The sequence below is a fragment of the Bufo bufo genome, chromosome 9, assembly GCF_905171765.1.
Source record: "Bufo bufo chromosome 9, aBufBuf1.1, whole genome shotgun sequence".
In the NCBI taxonomy this organism is placed as follows: domain Eukaryota; kingdom Metazoa; phylum Chordata; class Amphibia; order Anura; family Bufonidae; genus Bufo; species Bufo bufo.
In genome coordinates, this window is record NC_053397.1 from 40,122,917 (window position 1) to 40,150,795 (window position 27,879).

Here is a 27,879-nt window from a genome sequence, read left to right on the forward strand (position 1 = left end):
TACACATATATTCGGATGAATATGTGGTTAGAGATAATGAGCTCCAGATGTAACTCCACCCATTTCTCTCTTATGAGCCAGCTCCATCCACTGCACAATGGATGGGGCTGTGTAGTTCTGGTTCCGACTTCTGGCACCCAAGATGCAACGTAACAGTTGATCGGTGGGGGTATGGGGTGTTGGAGTGCTGACAATCTAAAGTTGATGTCCTATACTGAGGATAAGCCATCAATATCAAAATCCTGGACAAACCCTTTAAGGCCTCTTTCACACTGGCTTGTGCGGCCCGTTGCAAAATGCGGGCCACAATACACGAGCACAGACCGTGGGGCAGCCGCAGCGGATCGCGGACCCATTCACTTAAATGGTCCGCGATCCGGCCGTTCCGCAAAGAGATAGGACATGTTCTATCTTTTTGCGGAATGGAAGTACGGGACGAAACCCCACGGAAGCACTCCGTTATGCGGAATGCCCACGGAACGGCACCCATTTATTGCGGATTCGCAAATGCGGTCCGCAATACGGCAACGGGGTGCACACGCCAGTGTGAAAGAGGCCTAAGACAATGTTTTGTTTCTGAATGGGTGCATATTCTTCTGGAAGCAGCCAGACTGCAGCGCTTATTGCAAGTGCTTTTTCCATTCAACTGAAGTTACACTCAGCGCCACGGAGACTTCTAAGACTAAGCGCAGTGAAATCTAGAAGAGGAAGTGGCGTTCGTACGAGGCAGCTGATCGGCAGGGGTGCCAGGAGTCGGAATCCCTCCAATCACATATTGATGACCTGAAATTCTGCCTTATTAACTGTTGACATGAAAATCACAGATATTCTTCTTGAAATCCCCCCATACAGTGCACATGAACACTCAGTGGATCATGCATATCTTCTAAAATAGAGAGGTGGCAGCTTACTGTACCTCCTTGCTGCGGTTTGCTCTTCAGTATGAGAACGGAACGGAATGCATTTTGGAGCATTCCCTTCTGTTCAGTTACATTCTGTCCCCATTGACAATGAATGGGGACCAAAGGGAAGTGTTTATCTCTGGTATTGAGATCCTATGATGTATCTCAATACCGGAAAAGAGAAACGCTAGTGTGAAAGTAGTGTCAAAGGGAATGTTTTATCCAATAATCACCTATCGATTAAATCAAGTTTTTATGTAAACTTTTTTCATATTTAATTTTTAATGTAAATTTTTTCTATTTTTCTTGTGATTTTTATTTAAAAAATCCCTATCGATATTACAAATAATACTAAAATCAGGAGATTTTCGCACTGACCATTAGGCCTAAAATGCTTCAAGACTTCCTGTTCTTTGACCACAGACATAGTAGTCTGGAGGGGGCTCATTGATGTCTATGGTAGAATTTTCTAGGCATGCTCTGTAACCTTTGCAGAGGTCAGGAAGGAGCAGCTAAGCTGTGATATCACCTATTGTGAATGGTGGACCCTGTTTTATCTATAAAGAGGTGATACCGGTCATTGTAATCCTGCCTGTGATAATAATGGGATGGCTATTAAAAGGTTACCTGTACAGAACATGAAGTCTTACCATATTATTAGGCCCAGTGGCCTGTGTAAAAAACGGCCTGATTTCATATTTTATTTTTGTATTAATAGAGATAGTGATGTGGAAAATGAAATAGAAAATCACCAAAAATGTGAAAAAAAAAGTGTGGGTTAAACAATAGGTCATTTTCTGATGACACATTCCTTTTAAATGTTGTGTATCATTTGTAATAAAATGGACACAGCCAGAGCTCACCCCTGCTCTGTCTGGAAATGTACCTTCTACCTTGCAAATGGTTTGCTGCTCTAGGTTGTACAGATGCTTTACTACTGAACCATCGAGAATCTTACACCGAGCACAGATAAATTATGCAGAATTGTGATGCACAGTGAATCCGTCGAAAAGCACAGAGGAAACATTTTTCTTTGTGCACCTCACTTTCTATTATTTACAACAGTCTTTCTCGTTTTGCTGTTACAATTAAGTTTGGTTCATATAAAGCTGCTGTAATTTATCTCGTCGCCCATCGCGGGCAGCACATTTTTATTGAAGCCTAACATTTTTACCATGTACTAAAAGAGAAAAATACAGCAGTAAAAATGTCAGATCTAATATGATGTGCAGAAGTAAAAAAAAGTCTTGACACCGATCCGGCTGTAACTGTAAGTAATTGTGTTACTAAATCTTCTGCCTCCTTCTGATGCTATTAGTCAAGAACATTTCTGACCAGAATTGTGGGGCTTATTCAAAGAAAGGGAAAAAAAAGAGAACAAATAGAAAGAGGCACATATCTGTTATCTTGTGATTATCAGTTAAACTGTCGAAACAGATAGTCCAAAAGAAATGTGGCGGAGAACAAGGGGTGTAGTTCAGATGGGCAAAGTTTAGTCTTCCATTGTAGCGGGAGGTTTCTTCTAGCATAAACTTCCCAGCCCCAGACACAAAGCAGACTAGGCCCCACTGTTGTCTCAAAAATATTACTTTCCTGCAGGAATGCAGGGGTGAGATAAACATATATATTTTTAAATGTCCTAATTTATCAATTTGGGATATTCACGTTGAAAGGTGTTCTTTAACCTGTTGGGGACACATGACGTACCGGTACGTCATGTGTATTTCCGATCACCGCCGTGCTGAAATCAATCAGCAGGCACCCTGGGACAATGCCGAGGGGGGTCCTGTTACACCCCCCCCGTATCGGCGATCTCTGCAAACCGCAGGTCAATTCAGACCGGCGGTTTGCAGCGCTGTCGGAAGTTTCTGATCCCCGCGTGACCGGCGTTGTAGCAGTTCAGAGTGATGGTATCCGGAAACAATGTAATGGATTAAATCCAGTGCGTTTGCGAAGGTCGGGGAACTACTCTATTGGCTTGCAAGCATGATAAAGGCATATAGGACTATATTACAATACCATAAAAGATAAAAGTGAACATCAGCTTTAATACGGACATTAACAGAGGCACTGGATTTATTCCATTACATTGTTTCCGGATACCATCACTCAGAACTTCTACGGCGCCGGCACAGGCGAAGGACCTTAGCACCGACATTTACTCTCACAAACAGAGGCTTCACGCGCTACCATACCACACTCCACGTGGGACGCTGGAGGTTTGTGTGCAGGTGCACACAGAAGACAATACTTGGAGGACTGCGAAGGTGGAGAGATAATTCACCGGGAGGTAAGCGCCGTAAGTATCGAAGAACACGCGGGACGCCGTGTCCAGGTACACCGGTCTGAAACTCACGTACCCTTGCACATAAGTCCTCTTTATAATTCCTTTCAAGTTATAAGTGCCGACATCATAAGTATCTCCAGTTGTATGGACTGAGTGACCCTGAATGGCAGTGGTCCCATTGACATTTTTGTTATTCCCGTTTGAGGAGTGAGTAATAATCTGAAAATGCCGCTACTGATATAAGGACATATATTTGTCATAGTGTACACATCACAGTGATATACACTTATCAAGTTTGCCAATATCTGGATCTGGAAGCTATTACTACAGTTTGTTTAATACTAGATAATGCGCATTATCAATATATCTATGCTGCTATTGTACATTTCTTGATTAATTTTATTTTTACATGTGTGTAGATTTTTTAATATCAGATATTTATCAGTTTTAATATTTTAGATGAATAAATACGTACTCCCTTTGAAAGCGTGCCTGCTAATATTTTGAATTACAATGTGAATAAATAGCCTACCATACCATACTAATGTACAGAATATTAATAAGGTATCTTATAATAAAATGCATATGTTGTTTATTACCGTGTAACACTACTGATGTTTCAATATTGTTTTATTTTTACTTTTTCTTAAATATTTTTTGATAATTGTCCACCTTGAGACCTTACCTAATTTGACGTTTATAGTGAGGATATGTCATCAATATATACTGCCTGCACAACCCCTTTAATGTTAGAATTAAAGGTGCCCCTGGTGAAGACTTTCAAGAAGCAGAAGCCCAGTATATTGACTCTTCACAGTCCAGGAACTTTACCATAAATGTCTTGAGTCCGTATCCTTGGATCCTGTATATAATGTAACTTGTGTTACATTACAGTGTATTAAGTTCAATGATCCTTCTATGTTCTGCATCAGGATGGCCTGGCTTTTGTATCTGGCTTATAATTAGAGGATGGGATTTAACACTTTCTATTTTCATTAGTTTTATCTTTGTTAATTAGCCCGGCTTCCTCTTAAGTCTCCAACTATCATATGAGATAAGGAAGGGCAAGCTGAACGCTGCAGTCTCATGGCATCTTTTAGTTTTTTTTTTTGCAGTAGGTCAAAAAGAATCAATATATTTTGTCAAAACTATCCCGGCTTATCTTTTACCAGAAAATAGCGTGCAATCCATGAGGACAGGATGCCCTCTGCGAGAAGTCATTGTGTAGATGTGGAGGATGCAGTAAATATTCTGTTATATTGTTATGTGGTGAAAACAAGGATCATAAATGTGCAAATATCTATAAATTTCACTATAAGGGACCGTTCACATCAGTGGTGTACATAGAGAAGTAAGGGCCCCATAGCAAGGATCAAACCAGGCCCCCCACAGGACAGGGGGGTTTCCATCTAAACCCCTTTCAACGACTCTTGGGCCATTTTTTCCACTGCCTCATTTGCTAAAAGTTGTTCCTTTAGAGGGTAGAGCCTGACCACATTTTCTGCGCACCCTATTATAGAACTGCCTATTCTTGTCCGCAAAATGGGCACGAATAGGACATGTTTTATAATCTGCAGAATGGCAGCACGTATGTGAACAGCACACAGATGACATCCATGGGCCGGACGCATTTTTTGTGGTTCCATAAAAATGAATGGGGCTGCGAGCGATTCGCAAAAAATGCATATCGAAACATGGACCAAAAATACAGTCCTTTCAAAGCCCTCTAAGGATTAGACAATTGATTGGTTGTCAATCGGGCAGCTACTGTGCTGAATTTCAGGGGCCAAAAGCAGGGGACCCATTTTTAAACCATCACCTGGGCGCTGAGTAGAAATAAATTGGGATTAAGCCAAATGTGCAACTTTCGGAATCACTCCTACTTACAGTGAGTTCAACTCAAGTTAGTAAAAGTCGAAAAACTTGAATTTGGCAAATAGTACATCAGATAATTCAGAATAAAGTTTTATTGCTGTTATTATTATTATTTTTTAATTAAGATATTGACTAGACGCAGGTGAATTTCTTAAAATTTGTTTTAGGTCTCATTGGTCTAATTCGAGCTTGGTATTCGATTCAGGTGTGAATCAATTCTACTTGAAATAAAAGCACTTAAAAGCAAATTCTGATTCTAACAAGTTCGGGTCGGATTTAGATTCTGATTCGCTCTTCTCTAATATTGACGTAATAAGCTGAAATGGATGAGAAGGTTTCCCAGAAGTAATGCAGATTATTGCCTTTCTTTCTTCCCAGTATGAATACTTCAATGCAGTCCTCATAAATGAACGGGATGAAGATGGAAATTTTGTCGAGCTGGGAAAAGAGTTTTTGCTTCTACCGAATGACCACTTTAATAACTTACATGTAAACGTCACATTGAGTGATGTCCAAGTGCCAACCAATGTTTACAACAAAGGTAAGTAGAACAACTGAGTGACTGTGAACTAAGCGAACAGAGTCAATAGATTGAGGCAGTTCCTACTCAGAGTGGACAGTGGTTACAAAATCTCCCTCTTTCTCCTCGAGGCTAGACCAGTCCTTCTATTATACGGGAGCTGTGTAATGCTTCATTTCACCTGTGGTGGTGCTGCAGGGAAATTAAACACTTGGGGAGAGATTTATCTAGACTGGCGCTTTTTGCATTTGTCTTGATAAACCCCTGAGCTGCCGTCATAAATTAGGTGTATCTTCCTGCAGTCCATGCGCCTAACCATAAATCTACGACAGCTCAGAGCTTTCTGAGATTTCTGGCTTCATTTATGTCATAAAACTGGTGTAAATGAAGATACATTTTTTGCAGCGGCTGGCCACACCCTCTTCCCTGTTCCCTTTTAGAAAATCGGTAAGGGTGGACGAAAAAGGGGGACATGCGACAAGTCCCTGATAAAAAGTCACACCTTACGTCACTTTTCAGGTGCACAAGGAATGATAAGTCTTCCCCTCGGTGCCAGATTCCCTTACACATTGCAACTGATTCCTAGGGATCATCCCAGCAAGGGCACCCTGGGGGAGATTTATCAAACTGGTGTTTTGGAAAATGAAAGGTGGAATCTGATTGGTTGCTATGGGCAACTAAACCAGTTCTACTTTCACCATGTTCACCACGTTTATAAATGACTCCACCTGTGTTCAATTTATCCTTAGGGAACATATCCAGAAAGCAGAAATCTTTTGATGGCTGCTGGAAGGAAACAGAAAAGAAACTTGGATTAGGCTACTGGGTCAGACTGACCCAACAGAGCGCGAGAGGACCAGGCCCAGTTTCTGAAGTCTTAGTAGGCTCCAAAAGTCCAGGAGAAAAATCCTGCTTGGAGCTGATCTTGGAGCCAATAACTTGCCGCTATGGGCCTATTTCTTTCATTTAAACCATATTGCACTTTATTCATGATATGGGGGTTGGACCCTTGAGAATAATTTCTTCTGGTGGGCCCAAGAAACCCCCGCACAACACTGTATGTCAGCTTCTATCACAGAATCCATTAGAAATGCTGCACAAAATAGTAGGGTATATTGTCTGTTGAAATGCTGGGCTCCCTGATCAATGCCCCCATTGTCTTATAGGTGCAAGTCCCACCTATATCGAGAACAGAGCCCTAAAAGTGCTGGAGGGAGCAATGCGCATGCACAGCCCCCCTCCATTCATTTCCTATGGAGCCGCCGAAAATTTCCGTCGGGCCCATAGAAGTGAATGGGAGCGGTGGCCGGCCATGCACGGTGCACTCCTATTCACTTCTACGAGGAGAGCGTTTGGTGGTGGCCAGATCAGGTGCGGGTCCCAGCGGTGGGAGCCACACCTATAAGACAACGGGGGCATATCCTAGCGATATGCTCCCGTTGTCTGTGTTGAGACAACCCCTTTAATTGTACATGTCATTGCCTAACAGTGAAATGTGACATTACAAGGTCAGGCCACAGTCTGTGTAATCTCGAGTGTCATGGGTAATTATCTTTGAGGCACGGATACTTTTTATGTAACAACAAACTTTGCATCGTTGCTTTTGAAATTTCGATATTAAATAAATCTGTTTTAATTTATGCCCTTCATGTTTGTTTTTGTTTTTTGTATTGTCTCTTGGGCCTCGTGAGACTTACTGTAGTGCTGTTGATGCCCCTATTTGCATTAAATAGAACTGAATAATGCACAAAAGATGAAAAACATGATATCATCTTTATAAAACTGCAGCAGATTATGTTATCCTAGAACTCAGCCCTGACATAAATCATATATCTTAGGAGGAAATCGCCATCTACAGGTTATGAGAAATAATTGCATATGAGTTGCTGAAAGCTACACTAGAGACTTGAGGAACATCTGTTTCAGTAGCTTTATTGTGTGCCATTCATTGTACTTCTGTCTGGGTATGTGATATAGGTGGGCTGTGGAGCCCCTCAGACACTGAACATGGGTGGGATGCAACCACTGCACCCACAATTGGACTCTGCACCCTGATTATATCATGAAATGTTCTTCCACTCTCTAATATACTTAGTCATTCCATTTCCTATCTTTTTTAAGACTTCTGTTTGCTGTCAGTGAATAGAGACCGTAACACAACCAAAGTCCAATATGGTTAATGGGATACAAAGGTCAGGCACTGTGTATTCAGAAGCAATTATCAAAAAATGGTCCTATCTATAATACTTAACGTTTAATCGTTCAATTAAAAAAAAATCCCAACAAAATAATTATTAAACAAAAATCACAGCAAGTAGTGCAAGTAAACCAGTGCGCAATTTAAGAAAAGGAACGGTCTTACCGCTTGCCCTGTCTTGCCCTGAAATGCCCCTACTTGGCCTCAGCTACGCTCTGAGCCATCCCTCAAATCTAACTAGGGCTGTACCCTAAGGCCTCTTTCACACTGGCGTGTGCGGCCCGTTGCCGTATTGCGGCCCCGCATAATGCAATACACGGGCGCCGTTCCGTGGGCATTCCGCATCACGGATGTGGACCCAATCACTTGAATGGGTCCGCAAATACGGAGATGCGGAATGGTGCAGAACGGAACCATGGAACAGAACCCTACGGAAGCACTACAGAGTGCTTCCGTGGGGTTTCGTCCCGTACTTCCGTTCCGCAAAAATATAGAACATGTCAAGCGAATGTCAAGATTCATTCAAGCGAATGGGTCCGCGATCAGCTGCGGCTGCCCCACGGACTGTGCTCGTGCATTGCGGCCCCCATTTTCCGGGCTGCCGCATGAACACGGGCCGCACACGCCAGTGTGAAAGAGGTTTCCCGGCTCTGTGGAATGGAGAAATGGGAAAGATTGCAGGGAAGTCCCAGATAATGGTTTAAAAGTGTCCCAATGCGTTTCATTGGTTATATTCCAACTCATCAGGGGACTGGTAAATGATAAGGGTTAGGATATAGTTGTCTCCTAAGCCTAACTATTCCTTACCAGCCTGCTGATGCTGAGTGCTGATGCAGATATGAGCAGGAGCACGTATGTGTAGTGTCCCACTAGGTAAAGGTGGGCACTGCACAAAAGGGGTTAATGTGTCTTTATTACATTTAATGTTATGTGTATGCATTTCCCTGTATTAGCTGGTGTCAGGCCTATTAGGGTGCAGTTTAGCCTCCCAGACGTTAGAGGGAGCCAGAGAGCCCTGGTCATATATAGGTAGGCCCAGACAGGGGAGGAGTAGTTCATTCCAGGGGACTAGAGGAGTTACTTCGTCCACCTGAAGCTCCTGAGGCTAGGCTTAGCTCAGTAGAGACACCCCGGTTGCAGGACGTCACCTCCTGGGAGAAACCACAGCCCTGCAGCAATAAAGCCAACATACTACAGGCAAAGTTATGTAACCCTGATAGGCAGATGCTTTAGGAAGAAAAGCAAGGATTTAATACGAGAGGAAGATATATATATACCAAGGATATAAGCCACCATTTAGGCATCCGGGCCTTGGGATTGAAACCAGACAGGAGTTCTAGAAAAGGAACAGTGTACGCTATTTCTGAGGAAAGGTACAACCTGATTCTGAGTGCATTGTGGATTTACCCTCTGAGTATCTTGCATAACTTATACCTGCCATCTTGTGGAATAAGCCTGCTTGCAAGCTGTAATACAAAGGACTGTATAACTACCTTACTGTATAAAGTTGGACTGTTCAGTAAAGAAACGTTTGGTTCACTATACCATCTGTGTACCTCAATTATTCCCACTACAAATCGGTGTGCCACCGTTACAGGCACTGGCGTCACGAATCCAAAAGGGACCTTGCCCCAAGCACTCAAAATACCTGTAACATCCAGGGCACCTCATCCACCATCAGGCCTGGTCCCTACATACAGAGTGTGCCCCAGAGGAACTGTGTCTACCTCTCCTTCACTGCCGCATGCCTGCCCAGGGTTCTCCAATACAGTGAGCAACCCTCGATTGCCCAAAACCGTGACCTCACATCGCAATACCCTGCAGGTCTGGCGTGTTGCATATGGCACACTGTCAGTGAATAGGAACACTGTTGTTTACATCTACAGAATGAAAGGGTTTAACCCATTATAACAATTTATCCCCTATCCTGTAAGTATCTGATTGGTGGGGGTCCAACAGCAGGGAACCCCCCAAACCATGAAAATTGGGGCCCATATTCAACTCTATGGGACTCTGATTCTGATGGATTTGGATTCTAACGAATTGATTTTCCTGTTCCTAGCCAGGACTGTTCACGTGAGCAGAAGTGATCAGCAGCATAGGCAATATTCGTTTTCGCGATATTTCGTGAATGTTTTGCATAATATTCGCAATAAATTCTAGATTTCTAGAATTCGTGATCTCCAGTCATTATTTTCTCGATTGAGAAAATCAGCACTAATGATGCACATATTGTTTGCGCAATACGTGCAACTTCACATTTTATCAGGTCTGAGTAGATATTGCTGATTGGTGCACTAAGTATTGTTGTGACATCACAGCTCTATGTCTGTAGCATGTATGTCTGGACAGCAGAGAAACAGTAATTCCTATCACACTACCTAACGCCCTGCACTGGACCTATCAGCTACACTATATCACTAACTAACCTACACTGACTATCTCCCACTGACTATCTGATGCAATTGGATAAGGAATATGATCCAGATGAAAGCACAGAGCACAGCAATGACACTGCGGTCTCACTCAGAACTGCAGAAAACGACTGCTGGGTTGGTTCTTATATAGTAAGGGGCAGGCAACTTTCCTATTGGTTGCTAGGGATGTTGCTAAGCTCAGACAAAGACACTGCAGCCTTCTCATTGGCCCACAAGCAAGAAGGGAGGTTACTGATGAAAAAAAAAGTTGAATATTTGTGATTACGAATATATATCACTATATTCGCGATAAAAATTTGCGATTAGAATATTCGCGATCAACACTAGGGAGCAGTGCTGGTCAATCGAAGCACAGCAGAAAATGTCTTAAGCTGCAAAATGCACAGTATGCATCAGGTAGTGTGAGAAGTGGTGCGGCCACCTTAGATGGCAGAAGAGGAGCCCAGGAACTAATAAATCTACAGCTGGAAATATGAAAAGGAGGTCACCGGGTGATTGTTCTTTGTCCCTCAGTTATTTGAACTGGAGGGTTGCTATAATTCCTTCTCTGATTGTGCTGCAGGGAAACACTAATTGACAGGTTTCCCCACAAATAACAGTGGTGGTGGTGGACGTGGTTCCAATAGTTGGAAACTTTTTACCAAAGAACACTTCTAAGGCTACTTTCACACTCACGTATCTGCACAGACGGATCAACACGAATAATGCAAATGCTTAATAACGGAACCGTTTGCATTATTCATTAAAAAAAAAAGGATCTGTCTTGACTTACATTGAAAGTCAATGGGGGACGGATCCGTTTTCAATTGCACCATTTGTGTCAGTGAAAAATGAAGTCTAGACGGATCTGTTAGGCTCCGCATAGTCAGACGGTCACAAAAAAAACGCTGCAAGCTGCGCTTTAGTGACCATCTAAAAAACCCAACAGAGGCCAAACGGATCTCACAAGCGGACCCAGAAATGCCAGTGTGAAAGTAGCCTAACAAGTAGGGATTGCCCAATGAAGACTTTTAAAGAGTACCTGTCATGCCTCCCAAAAAGTAATAATGATTGAGTACAGTACCTTTTATTAATTGTGGTTCTCTAATTGAACTTTTTTTATTCCCTCGCCCCTCCATCTAATGAGACTTACACCGTCCTAGGAGCACATACTGTTGGAGACACTCTGACACTCTCCGCGCTGATTGGACAGTGTAAGGGTCCATTCACACGTCCGCAAAATAGGTCCGCATCCGTTCCGCAATTTTGCGGAACGGGTGCAGACCCATTCATTTTTAATGGGGCCGGAATGTGCTGTCCACATCCGCATTTGCGGATCCACACTTCCGCATCCGTGCTTCCGTTTCCACAAAAAAATAGAACATGTCCTATTCTTATCCGCAATTGCGAACTTGATTAGGCATTTTCTATTATAGTGCCAGCGATGTGCGGTCTGCAAATTGCGGAATGCACATTGCCAGTGTCCGTGTTTTGCGGATCCGCAGAACACTTACGGACGTGAGAATGGACCCTAAGAGTGCCTGAGGTTCACATGCCTTTGAGACTGGGTATTAGACAGCACCTTGTTAATTTATTTATTAATTACCATATTGTAGCCAAAAGTGACGTTGCCACTTGTGGTGGTATAAGTGGTGGGGGTGCAATATAAAAAATTAAGGTTTTAACATGAACAACATTTATCAGTCATCCACATGAGCTGTTTAGATAACTCTCATAGTGTTATATTGACCGTTACTACGAACGGAGAGGGTCTCAAACATTGGGGGTCGCCAGCAGTTAATAGCTCTCAATGGAGTCCTAGAGCATTGAGAGTTCTTTGTAACCCTTTTCAGGGATGGTATTTTATTATGTGGGTTGGACCCATACAATTAGCAAATATGAGACATGTTACCAATGTGTGAATAGTTCTGTGAAGAATAGTGGGTCAACAACATCCCTCATGCGAGGGGTTAGAACTAATATTGCATTACGAGAAGAGTTACTATGCACTTACTTGTGCTGAAGATACTGCAACGAGTTATTAGGGTGCAATTATTATTTCCTGGGTAAGTTAATCATTATAGTATGGCATAGATCAGGCATGGCCAACCTGCGGCTATCCAGCTGTTGCAAAACTACAACTCCCAGCATGCCCAGACTGCCTACAGCTGTCAGCCTACAGCAGGGAATGGTGGGAATTGTAGTTTTACAACAGCTGGAGAGCCGCAGGTTGTCCATTCCTGGCATAGATGATAAGCAGTACAGATGACATGCAGGGTCATCTCTCTAGGTAAGAGCTGCTCTTGCTTTGGAGGACCCTTTCCATCCATGTATGATGAATGGCCACTTTATTTTAAAGGTTGACATGCAATGCTAAATTTTGCCTGCACAGGAATGTATTTGGAATGGGCAAATGTACTATATGTGCCACCAACAGATCCATCCTTTTAAAGGAAAGAGGTGGCTGATGCACCTCAGCACTAAAGCATGGATCATGCTGAGATTCTCCTACAGAAGGATCCTCTGGTGCTCCAAACATTCATGCAGTAATGGGACCCAATGGTCCAACAGAAGACAACTACCTAGGGTCTATTTTGTATTGGTTAATCTGTTGATAATAAGATTTTATTTCTGCTATGCCCTATGTATACAACGACACAAAGTTTACAATGTAATTAAAAGTAGACATGCACATTCCTTGTATAGATGGAGAGTGGACACTTAGGGGGAGAAATATTATCTCTCTACTCCAATTTTACTGTCAAAAAAAGTTGCAAACCCCATGCTTGTAACGTTTTTAACATCATTGTGACAAGATTTTGGTTCCTACTCCACCCTCATCACTTTCCAAAAGTGGCTGTGGTGAGGGTGGGCCCGACACATTTATCTTCATTTACAAAAGTTGCCATAAGTTAGGCGCATCTTCTGGCAGCGCAGGTGGCTATCAACACTGGCATAGAAAATGCTGGTCTTGATAAATTTCCAAGAGAGAAGGCGTGGCGTGGCTTCCTGATTAGGTGGGTGCTGGAGTTGTGGCTTCCAAGCCCTCAACAATATCAGTATAGAAACTCGAGCACTTCAATAGATAGATAGATAGTGGTATCAAAATATTTTTTATTTTCATTGATTTTCTTTGCTATAATGTGACGTTTCGGTCTATTACGACCTTTTTCAAACACAAGTTGCCAGTGAAGAAAAGATGGACGAGGAAAGTATGTAGAGCTAGGAAGCATGTGTGTCCACACCATGAGGGATGCTAAGCATATTGTCTCTTTGCCCGAGAGCCTCTTTAATTCTATTCTTATCCGGGACTACTCTCCCAATACCATTTCTCGCTCTGCTGGCTCTGTCTGTTGTATGCTGCACTGTGAATGGTACAGACCAAGCATTAATTATACTTTTGTATTTCTGTATAATGTTTTATGGTACTTTAGGTATTTTACTTAGGGTGGAAGAAGCTGATTTACATCTGTTGAGTTGTAGCCGCCATCTATTAATTATGCTGCAGCCTCGTGAAAGCTTCAACATAGAATGAGTTTATCCTGCAGAATCTGACATTTGTGGATGATAATCTGGCTTTAACAATAATAATTTTTCTGTAAAGTTCTAATTTTCTCGAAAATAGGTAATCTCTGCTCAACAGCCTTTTGGAAAGGTTTGATAGGGGAGTGTGACGGAATGATATTCATAGATCCTTTTAACTGGCAAATTGAAAAACCTACCTAATCAAAAGATGGCTGCGGTTCATCATGTTTCAATATCCTTCCGAGCAGACTCTATGCACTTGGAGGAGTCTTCCCCAGCGCTAGCATAAGTTTTGATTATTGTATGCATTTATCAGCTGCCAGAGAATGCGCTTGTCTTGTGGCGTGGCAGAGCGGAGCATTGTGTGAAAATTCCTCCTGACAGAGCTGACACTTCTTTTTTCCTTTTCACTTGCAAAGATTTCTCTAGCTGAACGAGGCTCAACCTGAGATGGTAAATGATTTTCTGACTCTGCTTTGACATATTGAAATTTTCTGTTACCTACTGGGCTAGACTATGGTGAAGGTTCTCCTGATATTATTGATTGCTAAATCCCGCTACAAATGCAGCACAAATCCCAGGTTGTTCTATTCAGATCATTTCTCTTATCAACCATGAAAAAACAGACTTAAGCTTAAGTTTCAAGCTACAAACACCTAAGGGGAAAGTTTTGTTTTATCAATGCAGCATGAGACTGCTGAGGCCACTGACTGGTTGTAGTGGTCACGTGCAAGTACGGCACGTCATCACTGCAGGATAAGTAAACATAGACCGGAGGAGACCACTATGGTGTTGCCACTGGAGTGGCATGGGATTGAACAGGTATCTTTTTTTAAAAATCTTATTACATGTCCTGCTCTTGTCCAGTTTTCTAAAAATCCAGAATACCCCCTCTAAATATCACGATCCTTGCATGTCCAATGTTCATAGCTCCTCTAACTGTATGACAGGGATTTAAATTAGCATCCATATCAGAGGCATAACCTGAAATGATGCACTCAAAAGTAAAATCTTTAACAGGGCCCCCCAACTAACACGCAGTATTAGTATAAATGCAACTCCTGGATCCACATTGCCCTATTAAATGACTTGGTGACAAGCTCTGTGTGATCTGCAATGACTGCCATATTGGCTGTGACTACCAATACAGATATAGGGGCACATTTATTGCGTCCGGCGTTATAGACGCCAGTCTTTATAAAGCCCTAAGCTGGTGGTGGTCCCGCCGAAGTTGTGAAGAGGCGCCAGTGTCACGGATGGTGTTGCAGAAAACTAGAAGTCACAAATAAAGATCCAACTGACTTGATCCCAAAACTAAAGAACATATGGGTGAGCCCTATAAAAGCCCTAGAGCTCTCCCTGACTGCTCAGCCCATGCAAAGATCTTTATGATAGAAAGTTGCATGCCGCCGTACCTAGACTGAGTGACACCTGAAAACCCTATAATAGTGAGGGGACACGACCACCGGCTCCCTGCACTCAATACGGAGGGAGTCAGGGTCACCTAGAATCAAGCCAACAGGAAAACACAAATAAAGGAATAGACTTATCTGAGGAACCAGCAGTTGCAGCATCTAGCAGTGAGCACAATCCAGGAAGTAGTATAAACCGCAAAGTGAGGCAATCACTGCTAATAGATGACAGCTGGGAGAGGGAGAAGAGATGACAAAGCGAAACCAAAACAAAAGAACATCATGCAAGAGGTACTGAAGAACGTCTGTCAGAACTTCTCAGAGATCTGGCGGTGACAGCCAGCCTCTCCATAACTTCAGCGCATCCAGCGCCAGTTCTAAATGTAAGACAGCTTCCAAGCCATTTTACATTTAGATCTATTTCTCCGCCTGAAACAGGTGTAGAAAATGGTAAATGAGACGGGCCTGCCGGCCCATCCCCTTCCCCGCCCACGCCACTTATTTTGACCAGGCGTGAGCAGGACAAAGATGCAGATTATGGCCCAACTAGCTGCGCCTAATTTAGGCAGATTTCAGAATTATACGTTTGCAAAGAGCTGAAAAGAATGTTAAAGGGACATTTTAACAACTTATATGTGAATATTCTTTGTAATTGTTTTAAAGATGTAGACAGCATTAAAGTCATAACTGGTGCGTTCACTAGCACACTAGCTTTTCATGCTAGCTTAGTTTAACCATGTGCAAAACTTCTAAAGCTTCAAATTGGTATTGAGTTACACTGTCGGGATGGCGCTCGAACCCACTGATTTTGGTACTTGCTACATTTGTATATAAACAATTCTGGACAAAATTTTGCAGTCACTCCATGTATTCTAATCCCTGTCCTGCCAGTCTCGCTTAAAGGGGTTGTCCGGGTTCAGAGCTGATCCCAGACATATCCTCATTTTCACCAAGGCAGCCTTCCTGTTATAAGCATTGAAGCATTCCATGCTCTGATGCTCTGCTTTGCCCGGCACTGAATCGTGCAGTACAAAAGTTTTTTATGGAGTTCCAGTGACATACCGCTAGGCAGCAGCTTCTGCCTAGCAACGAGCATGGTGACATAACTGGCACTGATGGGCGGCTTTAGCATTGCCCTAGCCTGTAAAATGGCTAGGGCAGCACTAAAGCCTGCCCATCAGAGCCAGTGACGTCATCAGGAACACTGCTGGCAGGAAGCCTTCGCCTAGCAGTGTAAGTATGTAAACAAACAGCCCTTGCTCTGTACAATCCAGCGCAGGGCAAGGGAGAACATGGAAGATGGGGGCTGCCTGGGTAAAAATCTGGGTATGTCCAGGTTGCGCTCTGAACCCGGACAACCCCTTTTACACATTGTTGACATATTGCTAGGATATGTCCCCAATGTCTGATCGGTGGAGGTCAAACCACTAGGGCCCACACCTATCTCTACAACTAAGTCTGCAAAAAGTGCATGGCCGCTCTCTATTCTGGCTATTTTCATCAGCCGTATAGAAGCGAATGGAGAAGTGGCCGTGCTTGCATGGTACTCTTCCAATTAATTTCTATAAGACTTTCAGAAAAATCTGTGCATGTTGCTCCCCCCTTGAGATAGGTGTGGGTCTCAGAGGTGGGACCCACACCTATCAGACTTTGGCCGCATAACCCAGCAATATGTCACCAATGTATGAGATGGGCCAACCCCTATAGCTGTCTCAGTCAGACTGTCACTGAGACCAGAGAGAGCCCCCCTGTAGAGTATCATCACTAGTGTTTATCAAGCAATTTAAATGTAATTTACCAAAAGAAGAAAATCCAGCGGCTCACCCCTGTCTCGTATGGGTAGGTGCTCACCCTCTAGTCCTACCCTCAGGACTGGAAAGAAGTGATAAAGTATGCAGAAATGAGGGGGCACACTCAAGAGAGAACCACTAGATGGATGATGGCATAATATTTTATTACTCTAAAAACAAACCCCTAAAAATATATAAAAAACAATCATAAAATAGCATATATTAATGCAGCAATCCTATAGTGCATGACAAGCGGTGCTACACATATATGACAAATACCATATGATATATAACATGCAGCAATATAACAATGCGTGACACGCTAGTGGTATGGAACCATATGTGATAGTCCTGTAGCCGTCCTATTGATAATAGGTAGAATGTCAGCACTTTCATGCATAAATGTCCCACTGACACTTGATGGTGATGGTACTATGACCAAATGTCCCAAAAGATGATGCCACTACAATTAGGGCAGTGTAGCTAAATCCAATAGGACAGTTGAATACCAGTGTCCGGTATTGTGGATGTACAAAATACGTACATATATTAGATACTGGAGCTACTTACTATATCACGCCGCCTGTAGTGTCCCGGTCTCACCCCACCTTCTTGCTGCTTGACCGCAGCGTTGATTCCCCAGGTGGCCGAACGCGGCCGAACGTGGCGTCCCACGTGACCTGGTTGCTTAGGGTTCCGGGTTGGCGCTTCCCTGACGTCACTAATGTGCGACTGTGACTCTGGCTGTAGCCAGAGTCACAGTCGCACATTAGTGACGTCAGGGAAGCGCCAACCCGGAACCCTAAGCAACCAGGTCACGTGGGACGCCACGTTCGGCCGCGTTCGGCCACCTGGGGAATCAACGCTGCGGTCAAGCAGCAAGAAGGTGGGGTGAGACCGGGACACTACAGGCGGCGTGATATAGTAAGTAGCTCCAGTATCTAATATATGTACGTATTTTGTACATCCACAATACCGGACACTGGTATTCAACTGTCCTATTGGATTTAGCTACACTGCCCTAATTGTAGTGGCATCATCTTTTGGGACATTTGGTCATAGTACCATCACCATCAAGTGTCAGTGGGACATTTATGCATGAAAGTGCTGACATTCTACCTATTATCAATAGGACGGCTACAGGACTATCACATATGGTTCCATACCACTAGCGTGTCACGCATTGTTATATTGCTGCATGTTATATATCATATGGTATTTGTCATATATGTGTAGCACCGCTTGTCATGCACTATAGGATTGCTGCATTAATATATGCTATTTTATGATTGTTTTTTATATATTTTTAGGGGTTTGTTTTTAGAGTAATAAAATATTATGCCATCATCCATCTAGTGGTTCTCTCTTGAGTGTGCCCCCTCATTTCTGCATACTTAAATGTAATTTAGCATCTGTTTCTGAAGAGATTCTGCCAGGATTTGAACTCCCAACCCCTAGAACATTAGAGAAGGATCTTATCCACTCACCTATAAAGCTGAATTCTAAACTGTGTCAGAAAAACCTCATAGTAGTTTCTGATGTATTGAAAATTCCTATTCAGCAGAAGACTTATTTTATATTTCTGTGCAGGTAAACATGTAGCTGTATAGCGTAGTGGTTAATGCCCTTCCCTCTAATGTACAAGGTAGAGAGTTTGAATCCTGGCAGAATTTTTTATTTTTTTTTGTAATTACACATTTATTTTGTGCCATATATTTTTTACAATTACTAAAAAATATATATTAAATATATACATTTAATCTCTATTTCTGAAATGTTTCTGCCAGGATTCGCCCTCCCAACCTGATACATTAGGGGGAAGGATGTTAACCACTACACTATACATCTACATGTTAATCTGCACAGAAATATAAAATAAGTCTTCTGCTGAATAGGAATACTCACTAGATCAGAAACTACTATGAGGTTTTTCTGACACAGTTTAGCGTTTGCTTTACGCTGGGTTCACACCTGAGCGTTTTACAGCGCGTTCCTACGCGCTGTAAAACGCTCAACAGGCAAGAACCAATGATTCCCTATGGTCATGGTTCTCACCTGAGCGTTTTACAGCGCGTACGAACGTGCTATAAAACGCCCTACACCCCAAGAAGTAAAGGAACTTCTTTGGGGTGTAGTGTCGCGTGTTCCCGTACATAGACTTCCGGGAACGCGCAACAATGGGCGTTTGCTTGTTTGCCGGCCGCGTAAGTAAACGCCCAAAATAATCGCGCATACAGAGCGCTCATTCAGTACGGTTAAGTGTGAACCCAGCGTCATAGTGGATGCAGTCCTTGCCTCTAATGTACAAGGTTTGGAATGGATGCAGTCCTTGCCTCTAATGTACAAGGTTTGGAGTTCAAATCCTTGCAGAAACATTTCAGAAATAGAGATAAAATTTATATATTTGATATTTTTTTTAGTAATTGTAAAAAATGTATTGCACAAAATAAATGTGTAATTACAAAAAAATAAATAAAATATATATATATAATCATACTTCTGATATATATGAATGTCAGCAGACGCTAACAGTACTATTTTTATGCTTATGGATGTCCCGGTTACTGCACAATTGTAGCTTTGACGATATGCAAATTAACCTCTAGGAGCAGGGTGGGCGTTGCTCCTGCTCTTAGAGGCTTGGTTCTCCCACCTCAAGTCACGCCCTGCCATCCTTGATTGACAGGGCCAACGTTCGTCTTCTCCTACCGGTCCTGTGCGCTGGATAAATCTCACGCCTGCGCAGTCCCAGTGCACAGGGTCGGCAGTAAGAGACGAACGCTGCCTGGCCCTGTCAATCAAGGGTGGCAGGATGTGACTTGAGGTGGGAGAACCGAGCCTCTAGGAGCAGGAGCAACGCCTCCCCCCTGCTCCTAGAGGCTAATTTGCATATCATCAAAGTTAAAATTGTGCAGTAACCGGGGCATCCATAAGCATAAAATTAGTACAGTTAGGGTCTGCTGACATTAGCACATCGCTAATGTCAGCCAGTTTAATAGGGTTAATACTGGTGACAGAAACCGTTTAAAGGACTTCACAGAACAAGGCAATTCAGAGTTAAAATTTTACTTTATTTTAGGCAGACTGGGCTGAGCAGGGACTCATAAAAACTATAAAAGAATATATGTTTTAGCTTGTTTTAGTGTTGCTATGGCAGTAATTATGTGGTTAAAATAAAGGAAAAGTGAATAAACCAGGTTTGTAGCTGGGGATGTATCAGATGTATGCTTACTGTAAGTGCCCCCCCAATACAATAACCTCTCGCTCTTTAAATGATATCTCCCATCTTCTGCTCTGTGTGTACTGGCTCTGAGCTAAGCACAGTCAGTGAAGCTGATCTTTCCTCATTGCCTTTTACCCATCAGCCCATCTATCATCCTGGCTGCTTTGTGCATTAACATTCACTGTCATCAAACATCTCCTTCTGGAGACCTGAATCAGCCAAGATGTTCCTGGTGTGACAAGCAAATAATGGCTTTCTTTAACTACTTCTCTTCTGGATTGTCCTGTAGCTTTCCTTATGCTAAACATAAGTAATGCATGCACTTTTGGCCCATAGAAAATATTTGTAAATATTTAATGATATATGGACTTTGGTTAAGATCAATATTTTCTCAGGTTCCGTGGAAAATGTTATAATGAATTTAACGGCCACTATATATATATAATGAACGCTGCTCTGCGTTAAATGAGAAAGCTCAAGTAGGTAAAAACCAGGGTGTAGTAGAGTGACCCATGCACATTTTTTTAATCATTAGTGTTGAGCGAATCAAAGTATCTGAAGTGGACTTTGATCTGATTTTCAGGTAAAAATTAGATTCGCCACAAAGCCGAATCAATTTTCCCTGAAATGGTGGTAAAGAAAAACCATACTCACCTCATCCGCAGCCATCTTTATTGAAGATCCTGCACAAAATCTCCTGTGCAGTGAAGTATGACATCACCATGCCGGCCAGCATGATGACATCATCATGCACCGCACTAAGTTTGGATAAGGTGAGTATTATTATTATTTTCTCACCGATTAAACACCGAAAGCCCTAATTTTTTATCTCATATCCCGCGATCAGCGATGGATGAGGCATCTGAGGGGTTCATTGATGGTGGCCCATCCCCCATCATTGTGCCCGCTACTCATGAAGCAAATTTCTTTCTGAAATCCAGCAAAGCAGAATTTTTCATAACTTCACTCTTCTCTAATCATAATGATAATTGACAGCAATGGATATTGATTTCTTGATGACCTGCACAAACCATAGCATAGCTATGGTGTGGTCGCAGTAGGAAGTTCCTTGATCACATTTACCATGGCTAGGGTAGTGTAGGGAGTTCCTACCAAGCTACAGTCAAGTCCTGTTGGGAAAGAACTCTTTTCCAGAGACATACCATCCCTGAGAGTGAAAGCTGCCAAGTGTAACTTTACTATTGAACAGCCTCTGAGGAAAGAAATATTGAACTTATACAAATGGTTGAGGACCATAAATGCTGTGCATGGACTCGACCAGGCATGACCAACCTGCGGCTCTCCAGCTATTGTAAAACTACAACTCCCACAATGCCCTGCTGTAAGCTGATAGCGGCTGGCAGTCTGGGGATGATGGGAGTTGTAGTTTTGCAACAGCTGGAGAGCCTCAGTTTGGCCATCCGTGGACTAGACGGTAAAGGTAACACACACTTATGGTTTTGGACCTTACTGACCGTGGTCTGGGTAATCGCACTTGGATCTCTCAACACTTCTGAGATGGATTGGCCATCTGTTTAGGGACAGCAGCCTGCAGCAGAAAGTTTATTGAGAGTTTTCACACTTGTGGTCATTTGGGGAGATAGCATGGTACACCTACAAAGAGGCTTAGAGGGGAACATCATACTGCCTATCCCTAATAGAGAACCTTCTGGAGAATTACTGCCTTGTAAAATACTTGAAAACTGTGCCAACTGCTTATATTTGTACTGCAAGCTTCATTATCGATTCCATAAAGATACTTAAATTGTGCTAACCAAATGGGCCTGGTCACTGCCTAGATCATAAGCTGGCTTTTTTATCTTTGCTTCCGCCTTGCAATCTGCACCTGTCCACCATCGAGGGCACCCCAACCACGACCAGGCAGGAGCCCCAAGCCCAGGGTGTTCCCATAGGGGAACAAAGGATACAACTCATTTACTGCCCGTGTGGCCCATGAAAGCGCTGATGCCGGGTTAGCCATCATGAGGACTACAACCACCTGCATTGCCTAGGCCACCACTCCTCTCCTTTCCACTCCCCATCTCCTTGCCTACTCCTGCGGGCCACCAAACGACACAGATGCAGTTCATGTATACATAAATGTGTACATATTACACAAGCCTAACCCTAAACCTTCCAATATTTATCCTTCAAGGGATTCTGTCATGATATTTTACCCTTATAACCTAAACATATGCTCATGTCCGGAGTAATAATAAGGATCCTAAGCTGGCCTTATTATACTTCACTGTGGCTCTATTTTCCCAAAAAACAGTTTTTTATAACCTGTCAATCACTCACTTAAGGTGCCCAAGGGGAGTTCCGTTAATACAGGGTACTAGGCTCAGCCTGATGCGCCGCGGACTCCTGGCAGCGGCTTCGTTGAGCGAAGTGCACATGCGCTGGCCTGATGTGCATGCGCACTTCGCTCAACGAAGCCGCTGGCAGGAGTTCGCGGCGCATCAGGCTGAGCCTAGTGCGCAGGCGCGGCGTCTGGCAGAGGGACAGATAGGATTGCGGAGGCGGCGCTGAGCTAGGGAAGGCGGTGCTGGGCAGCGGGCGGCGAGGGGTGCGGCCGGGCACCCTGTATTAACGGACCTCCCCTTGGGCACCTTAAGTGAGCGATTGACAGGTTATAAAAAACAGTTTTTTTGGGAAAATAGAGCCACAGTGAAGTATAATAAGGCCAGCTTAGGATTCTTATTATTACTCCGGACATGAGCATATGTTTAGGTATAAGGGTAAAATCTCATGACAGAATCCCTTTAAAGAGAATGTGTCCGCCTAAAATGACCTTTTGTTTAAATCAAGTTTTTATGTTAAACATATTTTTTTAAAACATATTGGTGTTTTTTTTACCATTTTTTTTTTTACAATGGGCACTGAGCCTCATAACAGGTTGATATTTTTTTATCCTAATTTGTAGAGAACACTTTTCAGCAGTCATCTCATTATCATCACTGGCAGGATTACAATGATATGTAATACGTTCCATCATTTACAATATGTGATTGTTACAGCTAACCTCCTCCCCTTTCCCTACAATCATCTCTGTATAGATCACAGATTGTACCTAGAAAACTCTCCAAATGCAATTACAAAATTAATGAGATGCAGGTGCTGGTGTGAAAACTATAGAATATTTTTTCGTGGGACAACCCCTTTAAATAACAAACTAACACTTACACATACCTGAAATACCACTGCTAATCGGCTGCTGGCCTCTTCCTGATCCCCCACCTGTCTCTGCATTTTGACCTCCAATGATTACACTTCAGCACAGACATGTGACCAATTCACCCGATCCCTGGCTACGATGGCAGTCTTAATGGTGCCTGCTGCAGCCGTCATGTCTGTGTCAAACCGTCATAAGCAGAAGTCTGGATACAGAGATCAATGGGAGTCCCAGGAAGTGGTCAGAGGTAGAGGAGCTTTAAGTGATTTAAAAAAATTGTACATTGCAAGAGCATTTACTTTTTTTGCTTGTCAATAAATAGTTGGGTCCCAATTCCAAGGCCAAGTTTGCTGGGAACAATGTTATACAACTTTGCTTCATGCTTTATACATCTTGGCTTATAGACAAAGAATTAGAGAATTCTCTGCTTCTCCAGCTGGTTTCACTCAAGATGTGCATGGCAGAACTTATTCCCAGTCTTTCCTAAAGCCATGCCTTTGTTCTCTCTGACATTTTGAGCAGCCTTTCCAATTTCCATGTTAAAGTATTCTTAAATCCAAGATATGTCAGGCCCGTACTTCATGATCGGCACAATTATGCATTTTGAAGCCCACACCCCATTGCCTGTAGGAGACGTCTTGTACACAAAGTTTTCACTAGTGGGAGAGATTGTGGATTGTGGATTGTTTTTCAGCAGTAGATATTTTGTGTTGTTTCTGAGGCTCAGATGATGATGAAAACTTGAAAATCAGACATAAATTCCTCTGCTAGATTGACTTCAGGCTGGCACCTCAGGGGTGTGTCCTTTCTACTGCAGTTCACTCCCTATCACAGCTCAGGGGTTGTGTCCTTTAGGCAGAAGCTATCTCCCTACACAGCTTAAGGGGTGTGTCTTATCTGTAGAAGCTCTCTCCCTATCACAGTTCGGGAGAGTGTCCTTTCTGCTGTGGCTCTGTCCTTATCACAGCTCAGGGGGTCTGTCCTTACTCAGGGGGCATCAGTTCTCGGCCTATTATGGATCAGGAGGTTATATCCTTTCTGCTGCAGCTCTCTCTCTGTAACTATCACAGCTTCTAACAGTACATATGGCCAATAGCAGTTGAAGGATGGAACTGAGCATGTGTGACATCTTCCGTTCATGGACGTGCAGTACATGGGGGCACCATTAAAATAATGTAAACATAATGTCTTGCAACTGAGGCATTTTGTAACAGAAAGTAAGATACTAGAGTACCACATTTGGTTAAGGACTTCAGTTTGTCATGAGATGAATTCAATACAATATCATCACATGCTAAAAAAACGCAATTCACATCACAGCCACTGGGTGGCCACACATCCATATAGCATAGATATCTTGTGACAGAATATCACAAAATCATGATTTTTATATTTTAAGAAAGTTGAAGACAAAGAGAAAGTTGGTGACAAATTTATCTTTTTCTTTTCATTTCTTTCTTTGCTTATATATAATATTATACAGATTTATCGTAAGTATGGTTGAATAAAAGACATACCGTATGTCCATCCAGTCCAACCAATGTCAGAAGACTTTTCCTTCAAATTCTGCTTTGACAATATTTTTGCAGCAAAAGTGATGCAATTCATCACTTTTCAATAAATTCAGCTTCTGCGGTGTGATGTGAGTTGTGAATTACTTTTTCCCCCCCTCCGCTTATAAGTCATTTTTTCTGTACCTCCCTGTGTCAGGATCTGGATGTGTGAATTTCACATCCCTTTTAATCTTTCAGTCATGCATCTCCTAACCAGAGCTCAGAGTGACAGCTACTAAATTGGTACAAACATTCATACTACTCCTGATAAATATTTTTTTTTATACCCTTGTCAGTTTTTCTTTTGACAGGTTACTTTTATAAAATTTTACTGGTAAGCAGAATTCATCTTAGCAGCAGGTAGACACAGTTCATGTAAATAATAATTATAGGGGGAAGGGCTATATAATCATAAACAATATTATTATCATAAATAATTTCATGCTCCGACCACTATTCTCCATGGAAGTAGTAATAATAATGAAATATAATAATAATAATAATAATAATAAATAAATAAAAACAAATCAAATGTCAATCCTGCAATCAATGCCCTTTAATTTTCAAAACTGATTTGACATAAATTACCTTCTTCCTGGACCAGCCTCCACTATGGTGCTCCCCTCTAACTGTAAGTCTTAGAAAAGCACTTAGGAATTTGCACCACAAATCCATAGAAATATACAGTACTGTAGATTCTGATGATTTTTTTCAAAACCCCATCCACATATAACAAAAAAATTGCATGGTGCAGATGATTATATACCCAGCATGCTCATTGTTTTGTGGAAAAAACACAGATTTCTTTCTTTGCCTCTAATGCGCAGGGGGTTTGCTGTGAAATTGCCACATCTGAACTTGTTTTGGAGAGATACTATACCACTTAATGGATTTAGCTTGGGTCTACTCCTGAGGATGTTCTTAAGGTAGACTCTTGGTTTCCACTTTTTCACCCTCATACATGGATATGGACTTTGCTGAAGGGGCCACCAGGCTGCTACCTCTAGAAGTAGTCTCCATTCAGAGGCTGCTGACCCAGGCAGGTCAAGAGACGCTGGTGTGTGGCACCAAAGCGTCAAGCTAAAAACATGGTTAGAGGCCAAGCCGAGGTCGGGTGAGGCAGATTTTATGCAATAGGGTAATCAGGCAGTAGGCCAGAACAGGCAGCTGTCACGGTGGGGAGTGGGGGAAACCCCCCAATGTGCGGTGTCAAAGGGTAAAAGGGAATCAGCCTGGCCAAAAGGAGTAATAAGGGAGCAGGTCACCTCCTACAGCGTCCCTAATCCTCTCCCTGACTCCTCACCGTATAAGAGGACCCCGATAGTAGGACGACTCATACTCAGGATACCTAAAGTCCCTAAGTCGCCCTGGTAATCCCTCACCAAGGAGCAGGGAAGAGATGACCTGTTAATCCCAGTAATGGAGGAACAGGAGTCTCTATCTGAGGCCAGGCTGCAAGGAGAGGGGAACACATACAGCTATAGAGATGGCAGGTAAGCGAAACCAAAAACACACTTACCTGCCACAGACACACTGACTGGAACCCGTGCACAAGTGCGGCTGTCCACACCAACATTAAAGGACACAGCACACACCACAAACCACACAGGAACCCAGGACAACCATAGCTGCAATAAACATGAGACAGGGGAATGTCTGGCAAACATGACACCAAACACCACCAGACATGTGACACCAAACTAGACATACAAACACCCTGAACATAACCCACTCCATACAAATAAGGACAGGAAGGGAATGAGACACCGGGATGACATTGATGACCACAAGGGTGGCCCTCACTGGACAAATGGAACACCCTGGACTGTAGCAGAGCTCCAGCACCAACCACAGCTCAAGTACCACCGAATCCAGCCAGGAAACCACAGAAGATATAAGCCAAGTGACCAAGTGAAGTTAAGAGCGTTAACCCTTAAAGCACCAGACAGAGGGAGGCTCCAACTTAAAGGGGAAGTGCACACACAAGCATACCAAACATGTTACCACCGGCAACAGTATGCGTGGCAACCATGTCACGGCAACCACCCAGAAGGCCGAGACACTGCCACCACATGCTCTCACAGTAACACGTTGCCATGGGCAACCGCAAGTGTGGCAACAGTGTCACAGCGCAAACCAAAGGCCGTGACCGCAGCACATGGTAAATCCAGCAAACAGACAAATGTCGGCCATGGGAGGTCAGAACAATACAGTAGCACACCTTTACAGGACGAAACAAGCTAGGAATAGGGAAAGTGCTCTATATACCCCAGGGAATGCTGCCTTTGGCTAGGGACACTTTAACCTGTGCACTCTGGCCCTTTAACAGCCTGGAAGAAAAGCACACGTGCACTCTAAGGAGACGAGCACCAGTAAGCAGGCAGTGTGGACCACTGGAGAGGGCAAGAACTCCAGCAGCCATGCCCGCAGGATGACAGGGGATGCTGGCAGGCATAGACTGCAAATGCTGTTGCAGGTTCCCTTTTCTCCTCAATTTCCCTCTCCTTTGTGTTACTGAAGACATGTGTTTAAGGGCCCTGTGCCCTAAAACACATGGTCCGCAATGCATGGGAAACAGTGGTCCACAATGCATGGGCACCGACCATGTGCCTGCCGTTTGCGGCTGTGGACCCACTCCCTGGAATGAGTCCACTATTTGCAAGATTCAGTCCGCACCGCAAAAAAATAGAACACGATCCATAGTATTTCCATGGGCTTCCGCTCAGTGCTTCCAGTCCGCACCACTCCGTATCTTGCGGATCCAGAGATTGCAGACCCGTTAAAGTGTTTGGGGGCGCTATATGGGCATGGGCCACACATGTTCGTGTGCATAAAGCCTTAGTGAGAGGAGAGTTCTGAACAGTTATGGTTAGCCTACAGGCAGGGATAAAGGAATTACAATATAATTCTATAATCTAGTATCAACCCATAAAAAAAATGTTCCAAAATAGTCACCAAATTACCCCCAATTTCCAGGATCCAAACATGGAAGTATTGCAAAAC

The 27,879-nt window shown here is 43.1% G+C and overlaps 1 protein-coding gene across 1 annotated transcript in view; it reads left to right on the forward strand.

Moving 5' to 3' along the window:
* The window catches only part of CACNA2D3 (calcium voltage-gated channel auxiliary subunit alpha2delta 3), a 959,782-nt gene that overhangs the window by 363,605 nt on the left and 568,298 nt on the right, over positions 1–27,879 (forward strand). Inside the window, exon 5 of the mRNA XM_040407724.1 lies at positions 5,443–5,605. Within this exon, the coding sequence (XP_040263658.1) occupies positions 5,443–5,605 (163 nt within the window). The remainder of the gene's footprint in view (positions 1–5,442; positions 5,606–27,879) is intronic.